General features: G+C 46.7%; 1 protein-coding gene across 2 annotated transcripts in view; it reads left to right on the forward strand.

The window, feature by feature from the left end:
- Positions 1-11: 11 nt before the first annotated feature.
- LOC309356298 (transient receptor potential cation channel subfamily M member 1-like) overlaps positions 12-22,595 on the forward strand; it is a gene marked incomplete at its 3' end in the record, with an annotated part of 26,389 nt that continues 3,805 nt past the window's right edge. Inside the window, exons 1-11 of one of the 2 annotated variants that reach the window (XM_081887693.1) lie at positions 12-146; positions 1,694-1,907; positions 2,881-3,005; positions 6,421-6,592; positions 11,168-11,342; positions 13,998-14,121; positions 16,093-16,165; positions 17,386-17,486; positions 18,022-18,195; positions 19,371-19,505; positions 20,355-20,405. In XM_081887693.1, coding sequence (XP_081743819.1) covers positions 144-146; positions 1,694-1,907; positions 2,881-3,005; positions 6,421-6,592; positions 11,168-11,342; positions 13,998-14,121; positions 16,093-16,165; positions 17,386-17,486; positions 18,022-18,195; positions 19,371-19,505; positions 20,355-20,405 — 1,347 coding nt within the window. In that variant the 5' untranslated portion in view covers positions 12-143. Of the gene's footprint in view, positions 147-1,693; positions 1,908-2,880; positions 3,006-6,420; positions 6,593-11,167; positions 11,347-13,997; positions 14,122-16,092; positions 16,166-17,385; positions 17,487-18,021; positions 18,196-19,370; positions 19,506-20,354; positions 20,406-22,595 lie in introns of those variants that run through there. The other variant, XM_081887694.1, reaches the window with a different exon arrangement.

Below are 22,595 nucleotides of genomic sequence, written 5' to 3' on the forward strand. Positions count from 1 at the left end.
CTGCGAACAAGAATGAAGAAGACGCAACGAAGCAGGTGGATACTCAGCCTGAGAAGTGGTTTGTCAGTAAACACACGCAGGCACTCCCAACTGATGCCTATGGAAATCTTGAGTTCCAAGGTGGAGGGCACACCAACAAGTCCATGGTATGTGGTAACCTCTATTTCACCAATAGAGACAATATGGCCCAGGGAAGAGAGGGGTAGATTTCCGAAGCCTGGCAAGGAGAATGTCCTTAGAGTGGCTGGGGAAACCCAGCCAGATGGGCAGGGTATAAAAAATAAATAGATAGGTGATATTGTTGTTGTTGTTGTTAGACAATGACCAGATTCCAGTTTTTGTTTAAAGTGAGTTTGAGAAAGTGGATTCTTCCTTTGGCAACTAGACCACATTGAGGGAAGCCCAAAATGTTAAGGCTGCTGACATTTGTGAAGCAGTGAAGATAAACGTGCCATTGAGTTGCAAATGAGGAGGCTTCCCAGCAAGCAAGGACAGGGGAATCCTCCGTAGAGCAAATGGAGGGGAAAGGGTCGATTAAGCCCTTCTTCCTTACATCTGGATTTAGAGATATGTTTTTGCTGTTGTTGCAGCAGCTATCAATTGTATCATCAAAAGTGGCACAGTCCTGTCCCCCATAGTCCACCTTTTGTTTAGACTGGGCAAAGACACCTTGAGTCTTTGGAAGGGAGCTGAGCTCCTCCCCCTCTTACTCGTGAAACATTTGCTTGGTCTTTTATGGTGCCACAAGACGCCTTGCTGTTTAAGTTGCATTATTGATTCGCAAGCCTGTCTTTGCTACCTCTGATTCGCCTGCGCACGTGCAGAGCAGCAGTATCTTAGAATGATCATAGAATCGTAGAACTGGAGGGACCCCAGGGGTCATCTTGTCCAACCCCCTGCAATGCCAGAATCTCAGCTAAAACCTATCATGAAACTCTGCATTGCATTGCCATCAAATAAAAAAGAACAGCAGTAGATTTAGGATAGACAATAGAAAATATTTATTCATACAACACATACTTTCCTTTCTGCGAGACACGGTGCTGCTGGCCAGTGACTCTGATGGCTTTAAAGGGGAATTGAGTGATCGGTCAGTAGCTGTTAGTTGCATTAGCTGGCAAAACCTCCATGTTCAGAGGGAGTGTACCTCCAAATGCTAGATGTTGGGGAGAAACATCAGGAGAGGGTCATTGCCTTCATGTACTGCCTTGTGGATTTGCTTTGTGTGCACCTGCTTGGCCAGGATGGGAAGCTAAACTTGGTGGACTTTGGATCTGATTGAGGAGCATCTGATACATATATGCTGCTTAATCAACAAAACCCTCTAAGTGGTTAACATAAAACGACATGAAATATTCTTTTAAGATACTATTAAAATCACAGCTCAGAAAACAAATATACATAACATTTATCAAAATATAAGTAAAACCAGCAGTTTTGCAACAAATGTATATAATAAAACTACATATCTGGCCAAGACGTTTTTAGCAGGCACCGAAAGCAAGACAGCAAAGGCACCTGCCTAATATCAGTGGACAGGGAGTTGCAGAGTTGACAGTGCTGCCGCACTGAAGGATAAATTTCTTGCAGACGCTAAGTGGCACTTACAAAGAGCAGGCATGGGTGGGGTGAAGAGATCCTTGAAGTAAGCTGATCCCAGCTGCTAAGCTGTTTGTCTCCACTTGCCTTGCAGTACATCCGAGTGTCATATGACACAAAGCCAGACTCGCTGCTCCACCTGATGGTGAAAGAGTGGCAGCTGGAACTCCCCAAGCTCCTAATATCCATCCACGGGGGACTGCAGAACTTCGAGCTGCAACCCAAGCTGAAGCAAGTCTTTGGGAAGGGCCTCATCAAGGCCGCCATGACCACGGGGGCTTGGATCTTCACCGGCGGAGTCAGTACAGGTGAGAAGTGCACTGTTGGACTGCTTGCTTGTGTGCTGACCTTTGGCTGATGAAAACTATTAGCCTGACCCCAACGTAATGTTTTCTTGCCGGGGGGTGGGGGGGTGGGGGAGATGAGCAGGGATTTAATCCAAGGGACTGTAACTGTGTTGTTTTCACGTTTCCTCCCTTGGCCTGTGCTAGGAGCCTTGCCAGAGAGCTGTATAAATCCCCGTTTAGGAACCCTGTCTGTTTCCAACAGCCGGTAGTCAAGGTTCGACAGACAACACAGTAACAAGACATTTTTATACCATTTTCAGTTTTGCGTGGGACACCTCATAGAACAAAACGAAACAATGACATCCTGTGATTTTTTATATTAAACCTTTGTCCATGTGGATCTTCTTATTGCCAACTTTTGAGTTTTAAAATACTAAACCACCTCAAAACAGACTGAGTCAGGGCAAAAAGTGGCGTGTCACATACAAAGGGGGAAGAAAAGTCATAACCTTGCAGGTTATGTGAAGAACCTGGCCAGTGGAACCCAGACCGCCAACACTGGTTGCTTGATAAGGCAGGGTTTATGGTGCTCCTGTGCATGCGCGTGATAGAGGGAGGCTGGGAGGGTGACTGTGAGAACAGACTTTTATTGAGCTGTGACTCTGGCATGCCCATCCATGCACACAACTGAAATAGAATGGGACTCAGTCTCAGTTAATAAGTTCCATCACTTTCATTGGGAATGAGTCAAGACTCACTTTTGCTGGGGGGAGGCCTAAAGTGCTCAATTCTTTCTAAAGATTTGGTGCATTTAAAACCTTTTAAGCAACCTTCCTGAAAACACTGAGGAACATGGTACCGGTAAAGTAAGGGCCCAGGTTTATGTGTCTCTTCCATTAAAGCAGATTCATAGCTAGTGCTCCCTGGAGTATCTTAATAAATGAGAAATGAAGGGGGTGTTTTTACTGGAGAAGGCTCTCTCTCCCTCCTGTAGGTGTCATTCGCCACGTTGGAGATGCCTTGAAAGATCACTCTTCCAAGTCCAGAGGACGCATCTGTGCCATAGGAATTGCTCCGTGGGGCATTGTGGAAAACAAGGAGGATCTGATTGGGAAAGATGTAAGTTCCCACACATTCTGTGGATTTTTTGCCAGATTCTCTTGGTCTCACTGCCTTTGATTTGCTGGGATCCCTTGAATCTTATCAGCAAATCAGATAATGCATTAAAGGGTTGCTTGTGTCGCCTTATGCAGCGCTACATCCAAAGGGCAGGGCAGGAGTTTTGAAGGAAGGGAGAGGATGGTGGTTGCCACTTTTTGTGCATTCTTTTGTCAACCATGTTACAGGCAGAAATCAACAGGTGAAGCCTTCCCCAGCTTAGAGATATGCAGCACCATGTCCATTCATTTAAAAGGAGGCAATCTTCACAGAGCTTTGGAGGCCCTTCTCACAGGCCACATTCACACAATACATGTAAAGCACTGAAGTTTATTACAGGTGCTAAAAGTTGTTAGGGGACACCCCCCCCATTCCCCTCTGGAGAACTCCAGTTCCCAAAGTTCCCTGGGAAAGGGGGTTGACTGTTAAATCGTTCATTTTCTCTTTGCCTTTAGCCACCTTTATCTCAGGCTGAATGTAGCGCTAAACAACAATTATTATTATTATTATTAATTTTATTATGTAGACCCTGCTCATCTGACTGGGTTTCCCCAGCAACTCTGTGCAGCTTACATTATACATAAAAACATAGTAAAACTTCAAACATTAAAAACTTCCCGATACAGTGCGGCCTTCAGATTTCTTCTAAAATCTGTGTAGTTCTTTATTTCCTTGACATCTGAAGGGTGTTTCACAGGGAGGGTGCCACTACTGAGAAGGCCTTCTGCCTGGTTTCCTGTAACTTCACTTCTCGCAGGAAGGGAACCAGCAGAAGACCCTCGGTGGAAGACCTCAATGACCGATGACAATCTCTTAGCATGAGGGGGAGGGCCCAACTTTTTCTAGCCTAAGGGCAAGATTTTGTTCTGTGCATCCTTCCGAGGGCCAGCTGCCAGCAGTGGTCAGGGCCAAGTGCGAAAGTGAGCAGAGCAATTACTGTGAATTTTGCCTTTGTGCAGCAAGCTGTTTTCTACACACTCTTGCAGATCCCTCTTTATCCTCCCTCCAGGCAGGTGAGAAGCATCATCCTTCCAGCCAGTTGCAAAGCAGGGCTGGTGTTGGCCGTGGCTTCAGAGCATGGAGAGAGCCCCCCCACAAGTCAAGCAGAGAGGCTGGGGGGAGCCCTGCATTTGGCCCCAAGGTCTAAGGATCCCAGCCCTGGTTTAGTGTTACATGAATGACATATCTCCAAGTGTCCCAATTTTCCAGGGACAGTCCCAGAATTCCAAAAGCTACCCCGGCTTTTGATTTGATCCCATTTCCTCCACTAGTGCCACCGCCGCCACCAAGCTCAGGGAGAACGAGGAGCTGGCACTTCTCCGGAACGACTAGGGGGGCAGCTGCGAGGGAGGGAGCATCCTGTGGCCTCTCCATGGCTGCTGCCGGCCTCCTCCCTTGGACAGCTCACAGAGGCTGCTGGAGAGCGGGTGAGGAGGAAGAGAGGTCGCCACCCCAGAGGTCCAGCCCCATGCAGCATGCCAGCTCTGAGGGGCAGGGCCCCCCTGGGTGGGAAACAAGGAGAGCAGAGCACAAGGGGTCTGGTTGTTGTTTTTAATGCTTTGTGCAGCCACATCTAATATTTCCCCCTTTCTAAAATTTATTTATTGGTGTGTGCTTTTCTTTTTGTAAATCTACCAAAGAAAAAAATAAAACCAGGATTAAGGGGTTTTCTCAGGATGGTGGCAGGTGGGTGTGCTGTATCCTGTTGCTGAAGGGGGGTGGAAATGCTCTGTAGGGAGCGGGGACAAAAATGGGAGATCAAGGAGGATCAGCTGGGGGGGGAGTGAGAAATGTCCCCATTTTCATCTGAGGAATAAATGAGGGTATGGAACGAGCCCCAGCTGCCCAGCCCCCCGCTCCTCAAGGAGGGCTCAGGCGTTTCCACTTGCAATCAAATGCATGGATCAGAATATGGCTTATCATTCAGATTTTGCACATCTCTGGACAGTGTCCTCGTCTCTAAACGTATAAAAATGCAATTTGAAACACATCTTTAAAGTTTAATCTGTTTTTAAAGAAATGTTTATTTTGAAAGGAAATAAATATTCCAGAGTATGTGGTGTAAAAAGGTAAAGGTACCCCTGCCCGTAGGGGCCAGTCGTGTCCGACTCTGGGGTTGTGTGCCCATCTCACTCAAGAGGCCAGGGGCCAGCGCTGTCCGAAGACACTTCCGGGTCCCGTGGCCAGCGTGACATCGCTGCTCTGGCGAGCCAGAGCTGCACACGGAAATGGCGTTTACCTTCCCGCTAGAAAGCGGTCCCTATTTATCTACTTGCACCCAGAGGTGCTTTCGAACTGCTAGGTTGGCAGGCGCTGGGACCGAGCAGCGGGAGCGCACCCCGCCGCAGGGATTCGAACCGCCGACCTTTCGATCGGCAACTCCTAGGCGCTGAGGCTTTAACCCACAGCGCCACCTGCGTCCCCTGTGGTGTACGGATATGCAAATATTCATGGAAGTTTGAGGAGGGGTGGGGATGCAGATTAATGCGGCAGTGGGACAGAATAGGTTTATGCACAAACACATGCAACAATGACATTATGCATTGTCAAATCCATATTTAAAGTAACCAAAGTCTCCCTGATTTTTTCAGACATAAACGGGACACTGCTTAGTATGAAAGCAATCTGCTCCTTGCCGCTGTGCCAGAGGAGCAGGGCAGGTGCAAGTCTGAGTATGGCTGGATTTCATTCATCTAGTGCTTTAGTATTAGGTCTGTTGTGTGCAGAAAAAAGCAGAATGCAAATATTAGTATCAGTAAATCTTGGTGTTTGGAGTCTTGTGGCTTGGATAGCTGGGATAGAAGAGGAGAATTCAACAGCTGCATTTTTCTTATGCCTATGACAAGCTGCAGCTAGCAAACGTCTGCCTCCAACTTCACTCCCCTTTGCACCCCAGACAGAATGAAGAGCTACCCAGTGGCTGACAGCTACAGTTGTACCTTAGAAACTGAACAGAACCCGTTCCGGAAGTCCATCTACTTCCAAAACGTTCAACTTCCAAGGCGCAGCTTCCGATTGGCTGCAGGAGCTTTCTGCACTCAATCGGAAGCCACAGAAGCCCCATCAGACATTCAGCTTCCAAAAGAATGTTTGCAATCCAGAACACTCTCTTCTGGGTTTGCAGTGTTTGGGGACCAAAATGTTCGACTGGCTTTGCCTCCCCAAAGGATTCTGGGAATTCTAGTTTGGCAAGGTTTTTGAGAGCTCTCTAGCTCCCTGATTACAGTTCCCAAAGATTCCTGAAGGAGATGAAATTACTGTTTAAGCTAGTTGAAGTCCAATATTCCCAGAATCCAGATGCAAGTGCAAATATGACCCAGTTTTTATTTGTTTCTATTTTCTTTTTAAATTAAAAATGCCCTTTTCTTTTTGACAGGTGACAAGAGTTTACCAAACCATGTCAAACCCACTAAGCAAACTCTCTGTGCTCAACAGTTCCCATACGCACTTCATCCTGGCCGACAATGGCACCTTTGGCAAATATGGGGCAGAAGTGAAACTGAGGCGCCAGCTGGAGAAACATATCTCACTCCAAAAAATCAACACACGTAAGTTGACCAGAGATATATAGCTCATTCACGGTCACTGCTGAGTGCAGAATAACCTCATGGGTATAACTCCCTATCAAAAATCCGTAGAAGATCAATAGACCTTACCAGGGCCAGGCCAGCAATAAGGTAGCAGGATCCACAGGGCCAGCAGATCTGCCCCCCAAGAAATGCATCACTCTTAGATCCTTATCCCCCCCCCTTGTGCTTAATGCAGAGCTTCACTCCCCCTTCTTCCCTGGAGGGGGGCATTTTGTGGTTCACCTGAGATGTCAAAATGTCTTGGGCCAGCGTTGGACCTTACAGGGAGAAGTCCAGCAGGAAGAGCACGGGCATCTTTCCTCTGGGAGGCCATTCCTCAGTTTCTGTGGGGGCATAACAGAAGAGCCCCCCTGCTCTTTCTGTCAGAGTGCAGGTGCTGGCGACTCCCGCTTTGCATCCCCTGCCCATGCACTTGCCCACCGCTACCCAAGAGTGATGAAAGTGGCTGGCAGAGTGGGCTGTATTCGTGGTGGGGAATGCAGGTGTATCACCCTGAGCAAATGCAGCAAGGAATCATGGGAAATGCCAGTTTCCTGCCATGGATGCCTATATGACGCCCACGGCTGGTAAACACACATTTGTTGCACCCACACGTTATATGTATTGACTTGTAAGTGCACATTTATTTGTTTATTGGCCTCAGCTGCCAGCACTTTCCGTCTTCTGTAGATGTGCAAGCGCACTGGTGGTCTGAGGCAATATATCCTGTATAAATAGAATGGGTCCTCTTTCTTTCTCTGTTCTTTGTACACTGAATTACACCACTGCCTGTGAAATCGGTCCCCTGAATCTGAAAACATACCAAAACTAACAGGCTTCTACTGCCAGACCCATAGTAAAAACTGTGCATGGATGTTAATTGCTGCCCTTGTTGGCAATTCTGGCAGAAAGGTGGAGGCATCTGCTGGGCACATAGGTTGACTTGCCAGCTCAGGCTCAGAACCTGCTCTGGTGCCCAGGCTCAGTCCCGAAATATGCTTAGGGAGGTGTTTCTCTCCCTCTCCTGTAATACTAGAAGTGTGGCTTATCCCATGAAAATGAGAGGTGGTCATTTTGGGATATAAATATGGAGTTTGTTGCCACAAGATGTGAGGAGAGCTTCGTTATCTTTAAAAATGGATAAGAGAAATTCATGGAAGAGGAGATGAGGCCTGTCTGTGGCTTCTCACCACGATGACTCTATGGAGCCTCCTTGTTCAGAAGCAACAGGCTGCTGAATACCAGTGCTGTGGAACAACAATACTCCCTGCTTGATCCTCAGAAGCAGGGCGTGGAAAGCATGGCCTCCATGGGGCCATCCCTGAATAGGTTTGGCCCAACTCATAGTCATGAACATGCCTTAGACCTGGTGTTTACCTCTATGGATGTGGGTGATCTGACACTAAGAAAAAGCAAAACAAAAGAAGTGCCATGGTTGGGTCACTTCCTGGTGCAACTGGACTTCTCTGTGTCCCTTCCCCTCTGCAGGGAGGTGGGACCGATTCGGATGGTCCGCCCCCACCACTTAATGGATCCAAATGGTTTCCAGAGAGTGGTAGGGGATGCGTTATCCCATGTTGATGGCCTTTCAGCTGATTCCCTGGTGGTCCGCTGGAATGCAGAGTTAACCAGGGCTATCGACTGTCTGGCTCCAAAGTGTCCTCTCTGATTGCATGGAACCCGGACAGCCCCGTGGTTTTCCCCAGAGCTGAGGGCAATGAAACAATCGGTGAGACGGCTGGAGCACCGGTGGCGGAAAACTCTTTCTGAATCTGACAGGACACAGGTTAGAGCTCAACATTGAGCCTACCAAGTGGCGATAGCAATGGCGAAGAGGACCTCCTTCAATTCAAAGTGTTGGTGCTGACCTTTAAACCCCTAAACAGCCTCGGCCCAGTATACCTGAAGGAGCGTCTCCACCCCCATCGTTCAGCCCGGACACTGAGGTCCAGCTCTGAGGGCCTTCTGGCGGTTGCCTCACTGCAAAGAAGTGAGGTTACAGGCAGAGGGCCTTCTCGGTAGTGGCACCTGCCCTGTGGAACGCCCTCCCATCAGATGCCAAAGAAATAAACAACTATCTGACTTTTAGAAGACATCTGAAGGCAGCCCTGTTTAGGGAAGCTTTTAATACTGGATGAATCATTGTATTTCAATATTAGAGGTGTCATTAGAGGTGTCTGAATACATTTCAGTTGTCTTTTGATTTACAAAGAGCAGCTGCTGAAAGTAGCCAAGCTGTGGGCTCCTCTGGATGACCAATTTTTTGAGCATTCAAAGCTTGTACAGAGGTTAAAGGTAAAGGTAAAGGTACCCCTGCCCGAACGGGCCAGTCGTGACCGACTCTGGGGTTGTGCGCCCATCTCGCTTAAGAGGCCGGGGGCCAGTGCTGTCCGGAGACACTTCCGGGTCACGTGGCCAGCGTGACGAAGCTGCTCTGGCAAGCCAGCACCAGCGCAGCACACGGAAACGCTGTTTACCTTCCCACTATAAAGTGGTACCTCATTATCTACTTGCATTTAAGAGTGCTTTCGAACTGCTAGGTGGGCAGGAGCTGGGACCGAATGACGGGAGCTCACCCCACCACGGGGATTCGAACCGCCGACCATACAATCGGCAAGTCCTAGGCACTAAGGTTTTACCCACAGCGCCACCCGCGTACAGAGGTTAGACCATGTCTAATCTTGAATGAGCATTCGTTCTGACGTATTTCAATCTCTCCTGCAAAACAGTGGCACTTGGAGGGTCAGCTCTTTTTATGCAGTTCATTTCCTGATTAAAATCATTGGCAATTAAAGAAACAAAACAAAATCTATGTGTGAATGGACTGCCTATTTGATGGAGCTCAGCAGTGGAAGCGGGATATTGGTGACCTGCCTCATGAACCACTTCTGTGCGCATAGGGTCCATTAATAATAATAAAAAATTTATTTATATCCCCCCTCCCCAGCCGAAGCCGGGCTCAGGGCGGCTAACAACAATAAAACGGGGGGTACCCCTGGGGGGTACCCAGGGGGGTCGGAGTTCCTTATCCGGAGGCTACAAAGTCTGGCCTTTTGAGCCCCACAATCTTCCAAGCACCCCTGTAATTCTGCTTAGTTAGGGCCGGCCCTATGATTAGACAGGATGAGGTGTCCACCTCAGGCAGCAGATGGTAGCCCTTCCAGAGCCCTTCTCTTGGAAGGCAGAGCTGTGTATGGCACATGGCCTGTCTCTGGTCCGCTATACTAACCTGCCACCTCAAAGTGCAATACAGGATGCAAGATTCAGCTGCCACAGCTAGCTTCTATATGTGGAATGGAGAGGAAGAGGAAGAGGGAGGGAGGGAGGGAGGGAGAGGGAGAGAGAGAGAGAGAACGCCATCTTGCCTTTCACCTCAGGCAGCAAAATACTTGGCCCATGGATGAGGCATGGGGAGCCTGTGATACTCTAGGGTCACATTCATACCATACATTTAAAGGGTCACAATACCACTATAAATAGTCCCCCAAAGAATTATAAAGTCATTCTTTGTTATGGGTGCTGAGAGTTGTTAGGAGACCCCTATTCCCCTCACAGAGCTACAATTTCCAGAGTTCACTGGGAAGAGGGATTGGTTGTTAAATTGCTCTTGGAATTATAGCTCTCAGCACCCTTAACAAGCTACAGTTCCCAGGATTCTTTGAGGGAAGCCACAGCAGTTTAAAGTGCTAGTGAAGTGCTGTAGAGGTGTGGTGCAAATGTGGCCTGGGTTTTGTTGGACTCTGATCAGCCAGTATGGCCAGGAGTCAGGAATGATGGCAACTGGAATCCCACTGCATCTGGAGGGCCACTGGGTTTCTCACCCCTGCCTAGAGAGAAGTCTAAAGTAAGGGTATTGCTGGTTTGGAAGTAGGGATATGGTGTTCAAAGTCTTGTCTCCCCCATTTGTCCAATGTGCATGAAAAAGAAAATGTGGGTTTTCTTCTGCTTTTTTTGTTGTTCAGCTTTTACTACATCTTGAGACGAATCTCCTTATAACTCTGCCTGACCCCCAACATTTTGAATTTAAGCACCTACTTCCTGAGGACATATCATGCCAAGTGCGAGATGATTATTTTTCTACTTTTAGTCCTCCAACTTCCTGACATGTGACCAAGTCTGCCTGGATCCTGTGACCTATGGGCTTCCCTTTGTCATCCTATGCCTGGAGATCACAGTGAGGCAGGGACAGCAAAGGGGTGCTCAGCTGTCGTCTCTAACGCCGACCGACCATTATTTGCATCCTAACCATAAACAGCCAATAGGAGAGCCTTTAGGAGCCTTAGGAGAGCCTTTAGATGGCTGTCATTTTGCAGGCGGCATGTCTCCATAACCAACACATGCCATTTCTATGCCACTGTAACTGCTGTGCCCTCTGTTGAGTTTTACGAGCAGGTTCTGCTGTTCACCAAAAGTACTGTGCAATTTCACAGATTATTCAGCAGCTTCTCCTTGTCTTATGCCCTGGTATTTGTACGGCTTCATTGAGAATCTGAAGTTTCCACTTTTTCAAAACATTCACTTGGTGTTTAATGGCCCGCTTGGTTTGTCCTACAGGGCTGGGGCAGGGGGTCCCTGTGGTTGGACTGATAGTCGAAGGTGGTCCCAATGTGATATCCATCGTTTTGGAATGCCTGCGTGAAGAGCCGCCACTTCCTGTTGTGATCTGTGATGGCAGCGGACGAGCGTCAGACATCTTATCGTTTGCACACAAGTACTCAGAAGAAGGAGGGTAAGAATAACTGACATGTTAGAATTGGTGTAATGTAGTGGTTAGGAGACTGAGTCCCTATTCATACATAGCACCAAAGCATGCTGTGACCAGCTACACAAACAATGTTGTGCCTGTGCACACTCTCCTTCCTCTTGCTTACCTTATTTCCATGTTCTTGAGAAACCACAATTTGCCATTGTCCCGGTGCACACTTATCACTGAACCATTATTTAGCACTATGCGAACAAGCTTGATCAAGCCATGAGCTCGAGTGCCTTCTCCCCCAGCACTTGCCAGAGGAGATGGGAAGCATCCTGGTTTAACCTAACCACAGTTTGCTGCTACATACAAACCTGGACAAATTATGTGTAGTTTCAACTTTCAGCTTTTTTGAAACAAGCCATGGCTAAACCATGATTTCGGATCTTGACTTGTTTTGATGAACCATAGTCTAAAAGAAACCACAGTTTCAGCTTTGGAGATAACAACACATCACAGTGAGCTTAAACAGGGAAGTGGACACTTCCAATCTTTTCCTTGTGTCTGGACTGGATGAGGAGAGGGGAGCTGAGAGTACTGAAGTTAGAGGCTTGTGCACTGTTCCCATATGGAGCTAAACGGTGGGTTTAGTGTAACAACCAAACCAGACTGTTATGTTCAAACAAATCAAGTAGTGCATGTGAAGACTAGGAGAGGAAGGAGTGCACAATGGAAGTCTTATTTGCATGGTGCAAAACCTGAGCTGTTGACCGAGGTTCCAATATTGTCTCCTCTATGAACTTGCTGGAGGACTTTCTGTCAGGGGTGAGAAACCTCAGGCTTAGGGGCTGAATGTGGCTCTCCAAGCCTCTCTATGCAGCCCTTGTGACCTTCCCCAAGCTAAGACCCCTCCCCAGACCACACCCCTCACTAGCCCTGCTTCACACCCTTCACAAGTGTTTTTGCCTGGCTGGAATGCATCCTTCAGCTGCCATAATTCCTTGTGGGGGGGAGTAATGAAACCTCTGGCTTTTGCATGGCTGGGGTGTTGCCTACTCTACATCTGTTGCTCTGCCCACTTTTGCTGCTGGACATGCCCAGCACAGCTAATGTGGTGTTGGACTAAGAACTGGGAGACCTGGGTTCAAATCCTCACTCAGCCATGAAGCTCACTGGGTGACTTTGGGCCAATTGCTGCCTCTCAGCCTAGCCTACCTCACAGGGCTGTTGTGGAGATTAAATAAGGAGGGAGAGAACAATGTACAGCTCCTTGGAGAAAAAAGGTAGGCTATGCATGCAATAAATAAATAAATAAATGTGTCATCCGGAAAGTTGCCTGCAGGGGAATGCAGCCCTCAGACTCCAAAGAGTTCCCTCCCCCTGCTTCTTAGGCACTGCTCGTTTTCAGTCCTTTGTCCTCAAAGGAACAATCATTACAGCCTGTAGGCCAGATCCAATGTTAGTTTTGCTCACAGTAGACCCACTGAAATAAATGAGCACAACTATCTTTTAATGGGCCTACTCAGAGTAGGACTACCTTAGATACAACCCTTAATTCACAGGGTGGTTGCAAGGATAACCAAAATAATGTATGCAGAGAGCTTTGAAAACCCTCAGGTATTATATAAATGCTAAGTATTACATTATTTAGATGTATTAATAAAAATGGGAACTTCTTCAGTATGCTCCAGAGCAGATGTTCCATTTTTAAATATATTACTCAGCGGCTTAATTTTCACAATTTCACCCCCACCACTTTTTTTAGAGAAAGCCAAAGGCCTCTTCTCTCTGAGTTAACCTCAGAAGCTTCTTGCTGATCTGGCATCTCTGTGCTGGATCTCTCAGGCCCTGTCAGGCGAAGCCCAGGATCTGATCAAGGTTCTCAGGCTAAACAGTTTCCCTGATAAGAGGAGCCTTGGGGGAGCTCTCTCACCTCATTCTGATTAGAGAGCAGAATTTCCCGAAACTCAGCAGACTCACAAGTCTGAGTGAATTGCCTGCTGGCCAAATTGAAATAAGAGGAAATTGGCCAAGGCTCTCATCACAGTATGCTCAGAGAGGAGTGAGATAGCTTTTGAAGTCTTTTTCAGCCACATCTGATGTACTAGGACCTGTTTTTATGAACTAGCAAAATACCTGGCAGTGTGGTATAGTCGGACATAGATCTGGAAGACGAGGGCTCACAACTCCCACTTGGCCATGAAGCTCACTGGGTGACCTTGGACCAGTCACTGCCTCTCAGCCTAACCTACCTTGCAGGGAAGAACCATGTATGCCGCCTTGAGCAGCTTGGAGGAAAAGGCGGTATATAAATGCAATCAGTCAATCAAGAAGAAATTAAGAGAGTAATTCTTAAATACATACTTGGGTTAAAAGTGAGTCCTGGGTCTTTAAAAAGTTGAAGACTACTGTTCTAATTTGAGGGAATTTGTCATGCACAGGATGTGGCTTTACACCGTATGCTCAGACAAATAAAGATTAAACAGTTAGAATTGGTTAAACTGGTTAAAATTATATAATGAAGACTGCAGTCTTATGCATCATTGAATTCAGTGGGACTTACTTTGAGGAGAGCAACACAAGTTTGTACTCCAAGGGTTGTTTTCTGAAAACCAAACAAACAAATCCATTTGCCTTCATTCCTGAAGTCCAAGCATGAAAATGTTTGTCTTCTGTTTTGTCTCTTGACTTTAGCATCATAAGTGAGTCTCTGAGGGACCAGCTGCTTGTCACCATTCAGAAAACCTTTAACTACAGCAGGAACCAAGCTCACCAGCTGTTTGTTATTCTCATGGAGTGCATGAAAAAGAAAGAACTTGTAAGCATCTTACACTTTACTTGCAAAACCAATTGAGTATCAGGGCCAAACATGGCATGGGGGACGCTTCTCAAATAAGAGGCCCTGGGCACATTCTTTTTCAAGCAAAAGCAGCCAGAACCAGATCAAGGCCACTGCTGCACAGCGGGAGGAGAGAGCAAACCCTTTCCTCCCTGAGCCAGCTTCCTGCTGAAAAATCACACACCACGCGGTGGAGGTGGAGGTGGAGGAGGAGGAGGAGGAGGAGGAGGAGGAACACTCGTGATGGAAGGCACAGCCGGGGCAAAAGGGTGACAGGCACCTTCCTCACTCGCAACCTCCAACCCTCACTTCTCGTTTGGACCCAAGAGTGAGATCTGAGGAGTTCCAGGGATAGGGAATGTGGTACCCACCGTATGTTGTTGGGCTACAGCTCCCAAAATCCCCAATCATTGGTTTTGATGGCTAGGGCTAATGGGAGCTGGAGTTCAACATTGTTACCTTTAAAATTGATTTGTTGCTGAATAATGATTTGGGACATCAGAGAGCCACTGCTGCTCAGTGCGGGCAATAGTGCCCTAGATCAGCCTTCCCCAACCTGGTGCCTTCCAAATGTTTGAACTATGACTAGAACTATGGACTAGAAAGACAAATGGGAATATGTTACTTAGCCTGATTCCATCTGCATCCATGTTGGAGTGACACTGGTAGGAAAAACCCCTCTTCCACATTAACTGGACTTAAGTCAATACCATTCTTTGGCTAATCAGCATTTTAGGACTTTGCCACCCCTTTAGATATTTAGCCAGTCACGTGGCACCACCATCTGGGCTAGTAGGGAAGCCCTTCTGATTACATCATCTGTCCATCAAGCTTCTTAAAGGCCTCCATCAACAAATGACTTTTTTCGCATCTCCCTCCTCACAAAATAAAGCAAGCAAATTACAGAATGTACATTTTTCAGCAATAGCAATTAGAGGACATTTCCTCTTTTATTTATTTGTTTTTGACAAGACGTTAGGAGACAAATTTGATCAGATTAAATATAAATCCCAGTGTTCCAGTCTGAGGATAAATTGTCTCCCTCTCCTGTGCCAATTGAATGATACTCTTTATGGCTTTGCAGACCTCTCCATGGACCAGAGCAGCATATTATTTAAAAACCAAGGCTACAATCCGTGGCTGAGTGGCACAGCAGCCTATCAGGCAGCCTTATTCCACCTGACTCTGCTGATTGGGGCTGATGGGAGTTGTAGTCCAGAACATTTGGAGGGCACGAGGTTAGCGAAGGAGAAAGGCTCAGGGCAGACATGGTGGCAAAGTCCCCCTTAAACCCATCCTGCTGATACTCAACTTCACCCCACCATTGTAGTTCCTGCCAATGCTTCTCCCATGCAACACAGCTGTGTTGTGCAAGAGGCATGTTCAGAATCCTTGGAAGCCCTTCCCTGTGTCCTGCCTCCGCCTGAGGCCTGGCGGATGGGCAGGCATGGTGACATGGCTTTCTTGGTGGCCAGACCTCATCTACAGAACACCAGGTCCTGGGAAGCCGGCCTAGGGCAATGCTTGCCTGGCTTCCTGAGCATGACCAAAATTTGACTTTTGGGGACTGCTTTGGGGGATATTGTGTTCAGTTGTTGGGAGCATCACTGATACATGCAAGCAGTATGTAGAGAGCCAGTGTGGTGTAGTGGTTAAGAGCGGTAGACTCCTAATCTGGGGAACCGGGTTCGCGTCTCCGCTCCTCCACCTGCAGCTGCTGGGTGACCTTGGGCTAGTCACACTTCCTTGAAGTCTCTCAGCCCCACTCACCTCACAGAGTGTTTGTTGTGGGGGAGGAAGGGAAAGGAGAATGTTAGCCGCTTTGAGACTCCTTAAAAAAGGGAGTGAAAGGCGGGATATCAAATCCAAACTCTTCTTCAGTAGAGCTACACAGAAGAGCATGGAGGTGTTGCGCTTACACTTTCCCTTCACTTTTTGCTGAACTTTTAGATCACCGTGTTCCGCATGGGCTCTGAGGGGCAGCAGGATATTGAGATGTCCATCTTAACAGCTCTACTTAAAGGTGAGCTATCCAAGCAAGAATACGGAAAACTGATGAAATATATCACCTCCATTTGCATATCCGGCTAGCAAACCAACTGACTCATGAATCTCTAGGTTATGTACCAAATGTTAAATGTTTATTTGGGCTCACTTAGAATATAGAGAAGCACAGCATATAGAGACTACATCTGCTACTGAATTTTCCATTACATTCTTTTTCCTGAACTTTTCCTTCTACCCTGGGATCATATGTGCTAGAAGATATTGTTTTTCTTTTAATGCAACACAATAAATTACATTGATGGCCACTTGTGCTAAATGTTTAAAAACTGATGGGAGGAGAAGTATGCTAATGAAGTTTTTTGATAATCTAATACGACTCAGGACATGGAAGAAAAGAGGAGCCCTTCTTTGGTTTTAAAATTTGAACATGTTTGACTCTTGGCCTGTTCCACCTTCTGCAAATGGTTTATGCTGAATACAGAGTCGGCACAACCAGTCACATTGACCTTCTTCATGCACAATGCATCATCTATGGTCTGCTCCATGCAGCAGCACTTGAACCAGCCATCCCATACACAAAGGCCACTAGGTGACCTGTAGTAGCAGTGATCTGATTTGCTGTGACCAAACAAGAGAACAGTGATATATGTGACAGCCTGTGTCTTCCTCAGTCACCCTGCCTTTCAACTGTAAGACAGCCACAATAAATCACAGTGCTGCATGGTGAGAAGTATTTCAGCAGCTTATGCAAAAGTTCAGAGGACAGTTCTAAAACGTTTTCACTTTCAACTCAGTTCTTTGGGTCCAAGCTATTGTTTTTGTCAGCAGCTGCTACAGTCACCCAGAGGCCTCTGAACACTTCAGAAGCTCCTGGATGAGTAAGACATTAATGTTGCAAGCATGTGTGCCTCCCTGCATTCATACCTTCTATGTCAGACGTGCATAGCAAGCATACCAGTGGAGACAGAGGAGATACGCAGTTCCCCACCAATTCTATGCTTTCAGTTCACTCAGTTTACCAAAGATAGGAAAAAGACATATCTCATTCTTACCTCCCAGCTGAAGCTGTTTTTTCTTGTAGCTTTTGAAACTAACAATTTGATATATTTCTTGAAGGAGAAAATACTTCCATTGTAGTGAGTAGGACTGGAGTTCTGAATTGCTTGCTTGCTTATTTAATTGGCAGAAAGCTGAGATTCTATATGCTGAGTGGTAAATACTTGCTTGTTTCCTTAGGTACTAATGCATCTGCACCAGATCAGCTGAGCTTAGCACTGGCCTGGAACCGTGTGGATATTGCACGCAGTCAAATCTTCGTTTTTGGGCATCATTGGCCGGTAAATCTTTGCATAGAGAGGTTATTTGTTTTTTAAATAAAATAAAATGTCACCACACTCCCACTTCTAGGTTGGACAGCTATATGATGCTCTACATCAGGGAAGATTGTGCAATTAGCAGTAAATCAGCACAGATTTCATTAGCAAGTAAAGTTGCCTCAGGGTGGGGAGAATCCTTGCAATTGCAGGTCTTGCATGCTAATTGCTTCTTTCTCAGCCTCAGTGCTCCTCAACTGTAAAATGGAAGTAGGAACACAGGAAGCTGCCTTCTACTGAGCCAGGCCATTGTTCTATCCTAGCTTAGTGTTGCCCCCCAGAGTTTTGAGCAGAGGACATTCCTAGCCCGACCTGGAGATGCCAGGGCTTGAACCTGGGGCTTTTTGCAGCCCATTTATTCAGTCTTTCACCTGGTCTACTGGCCAGGTTTTTGTTAGAATCCCTGATGCAGACTGAAATGTTGATTGGTATATGCATAGGCAGGGACATATGGGCTCAGCAACCCCTGAACCTCCATTTTGTGTCCTGTTAACTGCAGCCATTGGGAAGCCTTGCAGTTACGGATGGGACAGCCCCAGAAAAGGAGAAGAAATCTCCGGCACCTCAAGCAAAAGCAGCAAGAGGGAAAGGAAAAGGCAAAAAGAAAGGTGGGAAACAGAAAGAAGAACCAGAGGAAGAAACAGATCCAAGGAAACTAGAGCTACTGAACTGGGTGAGCTTAAAAATGGCATTGCCCTTCCATTGCTCTGAACGCCAATTGTCTTCACCGGATCATTTACTCCTTTGTGCTTTTCCTGTTTCACAGCCAATTTCAGATGTATCTTTCTATCTGTGTTGGCAGAGGAGAAGTCTCCTGAAGAACAGCCGGGCCTAAACTGCACTGTAGCTTTGGCTGCCCTTTTAGAAGAAAAGTATTTCAGTGCACCTTTTAGACATCTTCACCCCCTGTTTTGTGGCTATGCATCACAAGATGACTTCAGAGAGATGCTGGTCCTTTCTGGCCTATCACTCATGTATAGCTTGTGGGCATAACCTTTCCCACCTCCATTGGCACCATGTGTAAATGACAAGTATGCCTGAATGTGCCCTTGAGATGTAGGCTCCAGAAGCCGGGATCCAGTGGTGCCGGGATCCTCTGCTCGCGGCTGCAGCTGCATGTAGAGGATCCTCCGTTTGCAGCTGCAGCCGCGAGCAGAGGATCCCAGCACTGTGCCACCAGCAAACCAGGTACATAGCGACACCGCACATGCGTACTACATAGTGACACCCCACCCCCAGGTGCACGTCATGTTTGGCGCTCTGGGTGCCCAAGCGGTTTCCTCCACCACTGCACCCGCTGCCTCCCCCTCATCTGTAGGGCAGCTGAGTAGGAGGAGGCAGGCAGACTCCTTGGAGGCCCCACGGAGCATCCTGCCCTGGCCTGCCCCAATCAGCTTGCTCCGCCGCTGCTGCCAGGCAGCACTTATCAGAGAACTCTGTTAGTGAGAATCACCATCTTCACGTGGGGACTGTCACTGTATGACTTGTACAGTCATTCACAGCAGCCTCCACATGCTCCTGGTGCATGCATTAGGAAGTGGGGGAACTGTGCTCAATGTGAAATAAATGTAATGTGTAATAGACCACAGGCAGTGTTATTTTTCTGGGGAAAGAGGTGCCAGAACTCACCACAAACCCTTGTTATCTTAGAATGGCAATGGCAGCCACCTGAGAGGTGCCTGAACTGAGTTCTGGTGAGTTTCAGCTGAAAAAAAGTTCTGACCACAGATTATGGTGACACCTCCCAAACACCAGCCTTTGACAAAGCAGGTCTTCCAGCATGGTATCTTCACACTGTTTCTATATATTTGGAATTTCAATTCATAGTGCATTCCATCCTCTCTGTAGGTAAATTCCCTAGAGCAAGCGATGCTCGATGCTCTTGTGCTGGATCGGGTGGACTTTGTGAAGCTCCTGATTGAAAATGGCGTCAGCATGCAGCGCTTCCTCACCATCCCACGACTGGAAGAGCTTTACAACACTGTGAGTGAACTTTCTAGGAGCCCTTCCAAAACATAAAGGGGGCGGGTGTGCTCTTAATGCCAGGGCATTTTGAGATAATATGCCAAGAGATGACATGCGCACAGAGTGGGAGTGCACAACTCCCACTGGTCGTGCTGCTCTGATCCTAAGAGGCACCAGTTGCCTTGGCAGATCTGTATTGATTCTGTGTGCCTCTGACTGTCATAGACTAAACTGTTCTTGACAGATCTTGAAGAGGAGGTCCTAGGCTAGCAGGTGTAGAAGGATCAGGGCCTTGGAAACAAACGGCTGTATCAAATGTCATGCTAAGTTAAAGTCACTTGGCAGTATGCTTGTTCCACTAGCTTTGCTTTGCTCCCTTGGAATGTTGTTGTGCAAGAGAAAGCACAAGCAGGTTGCTGGTAGCTTTGTTGCACAAATCTGTTGTGCAACAAGTTTCCACTAGTGCAACTGTTCCATTTGATTCTTCTGTTGCTCTACATTAAAACTCGCCCATCCACTAGTGCAAGAGGACTTGTGGGAGTGGACAGAGAGTGTGGGATGCAGCCCCACTTTTGGAAGAGAACATGGGTTGGAGGAATGAAGTAAAAAGCAGGAGGAGGAGTTTGAGAGAGGAGAAGTATGAAAGGGAATGGGCAGCAATGAGAGGTGGACGTGGTCAGGAGCTGGTACAGTTCCCATATTGGTGCAAATGGGCCTTCACCAGCCTAGGACCCACCAGATGTTTTGAACTACAACTCCCATCTGCCCCAGCCAGCACAGGCTGGTGTAAATAAGAGAGTGCTTTTATTAAACCATGCCCATATTAAATATCCTCCTGACAGTGCCTGGCCATGTTGTCTTTTTCAGAGACTGGGTCCACCAAATACACTTCATCTGCTTGTCAGAGATGTAAAAAAGGTATGGCAGAAATGTTTTCAGACTGGGAATGGAAGCAGAGATGAGCAAAATGTTTTTTCACACTTATCTCAATTGCATAAGTCAACAGGAAAATCATGTGTTATTTGATGGTGTGTCACATGTAGTCTCCAAAATGTTTCTTCAAAAATTGCATGTTTTCTGTCATGATAAAGTCAGCTTCTTGCATATGTAGTTATTTGGAAGTGTCATTGCAAAAACATGGAATGATTAGAAAGGAGGATCTAAGGGAAACAAGGGTAAAAATTGGGAAGGGGGTAAAATGGGGGAGGGATGCAAAATCATTCTGCATTTCCCAAGAGTAGGGAGCTCCTATTTGTTTGACACATGAAGTAGACGTATGTGTCAAACCCATTGGGCCCACAAGATACTACTTAGGGAGAGAAGAATCTGTCAAAGACAGTTTCTCTGTGTTTCTCACATTTCCAATCTGTGTTTACTTCTCCACAATTGCACAGCAGTTTTGATTGTGGGGATCCCAATCCTCACGAAAATTCATCAGCATTTAAGCTTGGATTTCTCTTAATAAAATTTTATATGCAGTTTTAACTAATACACACATTTTGAAAGCAATTTCCCCTAATAAAATGCATCTTTTATATGTTATTATCACCAATATGTGCATTTCTATGCACACTTTCCCTCATATGTATACATTTTTGTGCACATTACTTGATTGGAGAACTGCATCACAAAATCTGGGGCAGTGCAAGTTACAAAGGATAGCTGGGATTCAGTCCATGCAATGGTTCTTGTAGTGTGAATTAGGTTATAATCTTTTATTTATTCTTTAGGACTACTTTTGTTATGTTGTAGTGATGAATTTTTTCATGCTGTAAGCCGCCCTGAGCATGCTTTGAACTGTGGAAATGCAGCATTCAAATAAAATGATGTATTTAAAACCATAAAAGAGTCACATATGGGTTAAGTAACAAAGTCCAAGGCTTGAAAGAAAATAGTTGTGAATAAAAATTGTCTTCTACTTAGATGGCTTTTAAAAGTGATAAGACACATTCATGAAGAATGGAAGTCTTAAAAAGCTTTCTGTTAGCGATGATAACTAATGTGTGGAAAAGCCTGCGTTCAACGGCAGGAGACTTCTGAAGGGAACAGCAAGGGGAGATGATGCCCTCCCTGCTGGTGAGCCCCCAGAGGCAATGGACTGAAAACAGAAAGTGAGACTACCCTGGCCTCTGGTCTGATCCAGCAGAACGGCTCATGTGTTCTTTGGAGAGAAGGGAGACTAGCAAATAAGAAAGGACGCGTTGCATTCATGGGGGTCTGGGTCATAGCTGGTCACATTCATGGTGTACTGGGTGCATGTTATGAACTCATATCTCATGTTCCATGGCTAGCATTTTTCAATGTCATTAACACATTGTTGTATGCTTCTCCATCTCTCTCTCTCTCTCCCCTCCATTGCATTCCCATGGCTCATTCTCATTCAGCGACAAACTGGGGGATTTGGCTGGGTTAACATGGAGGTGAATGGCTTAGAGTGTTTCATTTTCATCTTAGTTAGCTATTGTCCCATGTTTTTGTAGACTAGACCTCATTGCGCATACTCGGGCACATAAAAGACAACCAGCTTAAACAAGGAGGCATTGTGTTCAGATCAGAGATTCAGGATGCATGCCAGATTTTTAAATGTAACCATCCAATCTTCAGCAATACGACAGAAGAGGTTATACAACCTACTTGTTTACCAAATCAGGGCTGCAGATTAATCAAAAGCTTGTTTGGCATAGAGATGCTGTGAATTGTTATGAACATGCGTTTGCTTAAAAGCACCAGGTGGTCAGGTTTCTCTGTACCAAAGGGCTGCCCTGATACCCTTTGTGTGTCTCTGAAGAGCAGAAGATGGGGAGGAGGGGACAGAGGAGGCATCTCCTACCCAAACTGAGATGGGGAGCACTGTCTTCTCCCAAGTTGTGGGAAGGGAATCCTTTTTCTCACTCTCCCTAACCATTAAAAAGCAGTGGGTCCCAGTTTGAGAATCCTGAGCCACAACATCCCGATGGGCTGTTCACTCAGCAGCCCATGAACAAGTGACTTCCCTGTTCTTCGAAGAGATACGTTGCTGCAGTGGAGTGAATGGATGGGGATCAGAGGTGCTGGGAGGGAGACTCTCTGTGTTGCCTGCAGCAGCTGTCAGAACCAAGAACACCCAGA

Source organism: Podarcis melisellensis (assembly GCF_964234715.1).
Source record: "Podarcis melisellensis genome assembly, chromosome: 14".
Taxonomy (NCBI): domain Eukaryota; kingdom Metazoa; phylum Chordata; class Lepidosauria; order Squamata; family Lacertidae; genus Podarcis; species Podarcis melisellensis.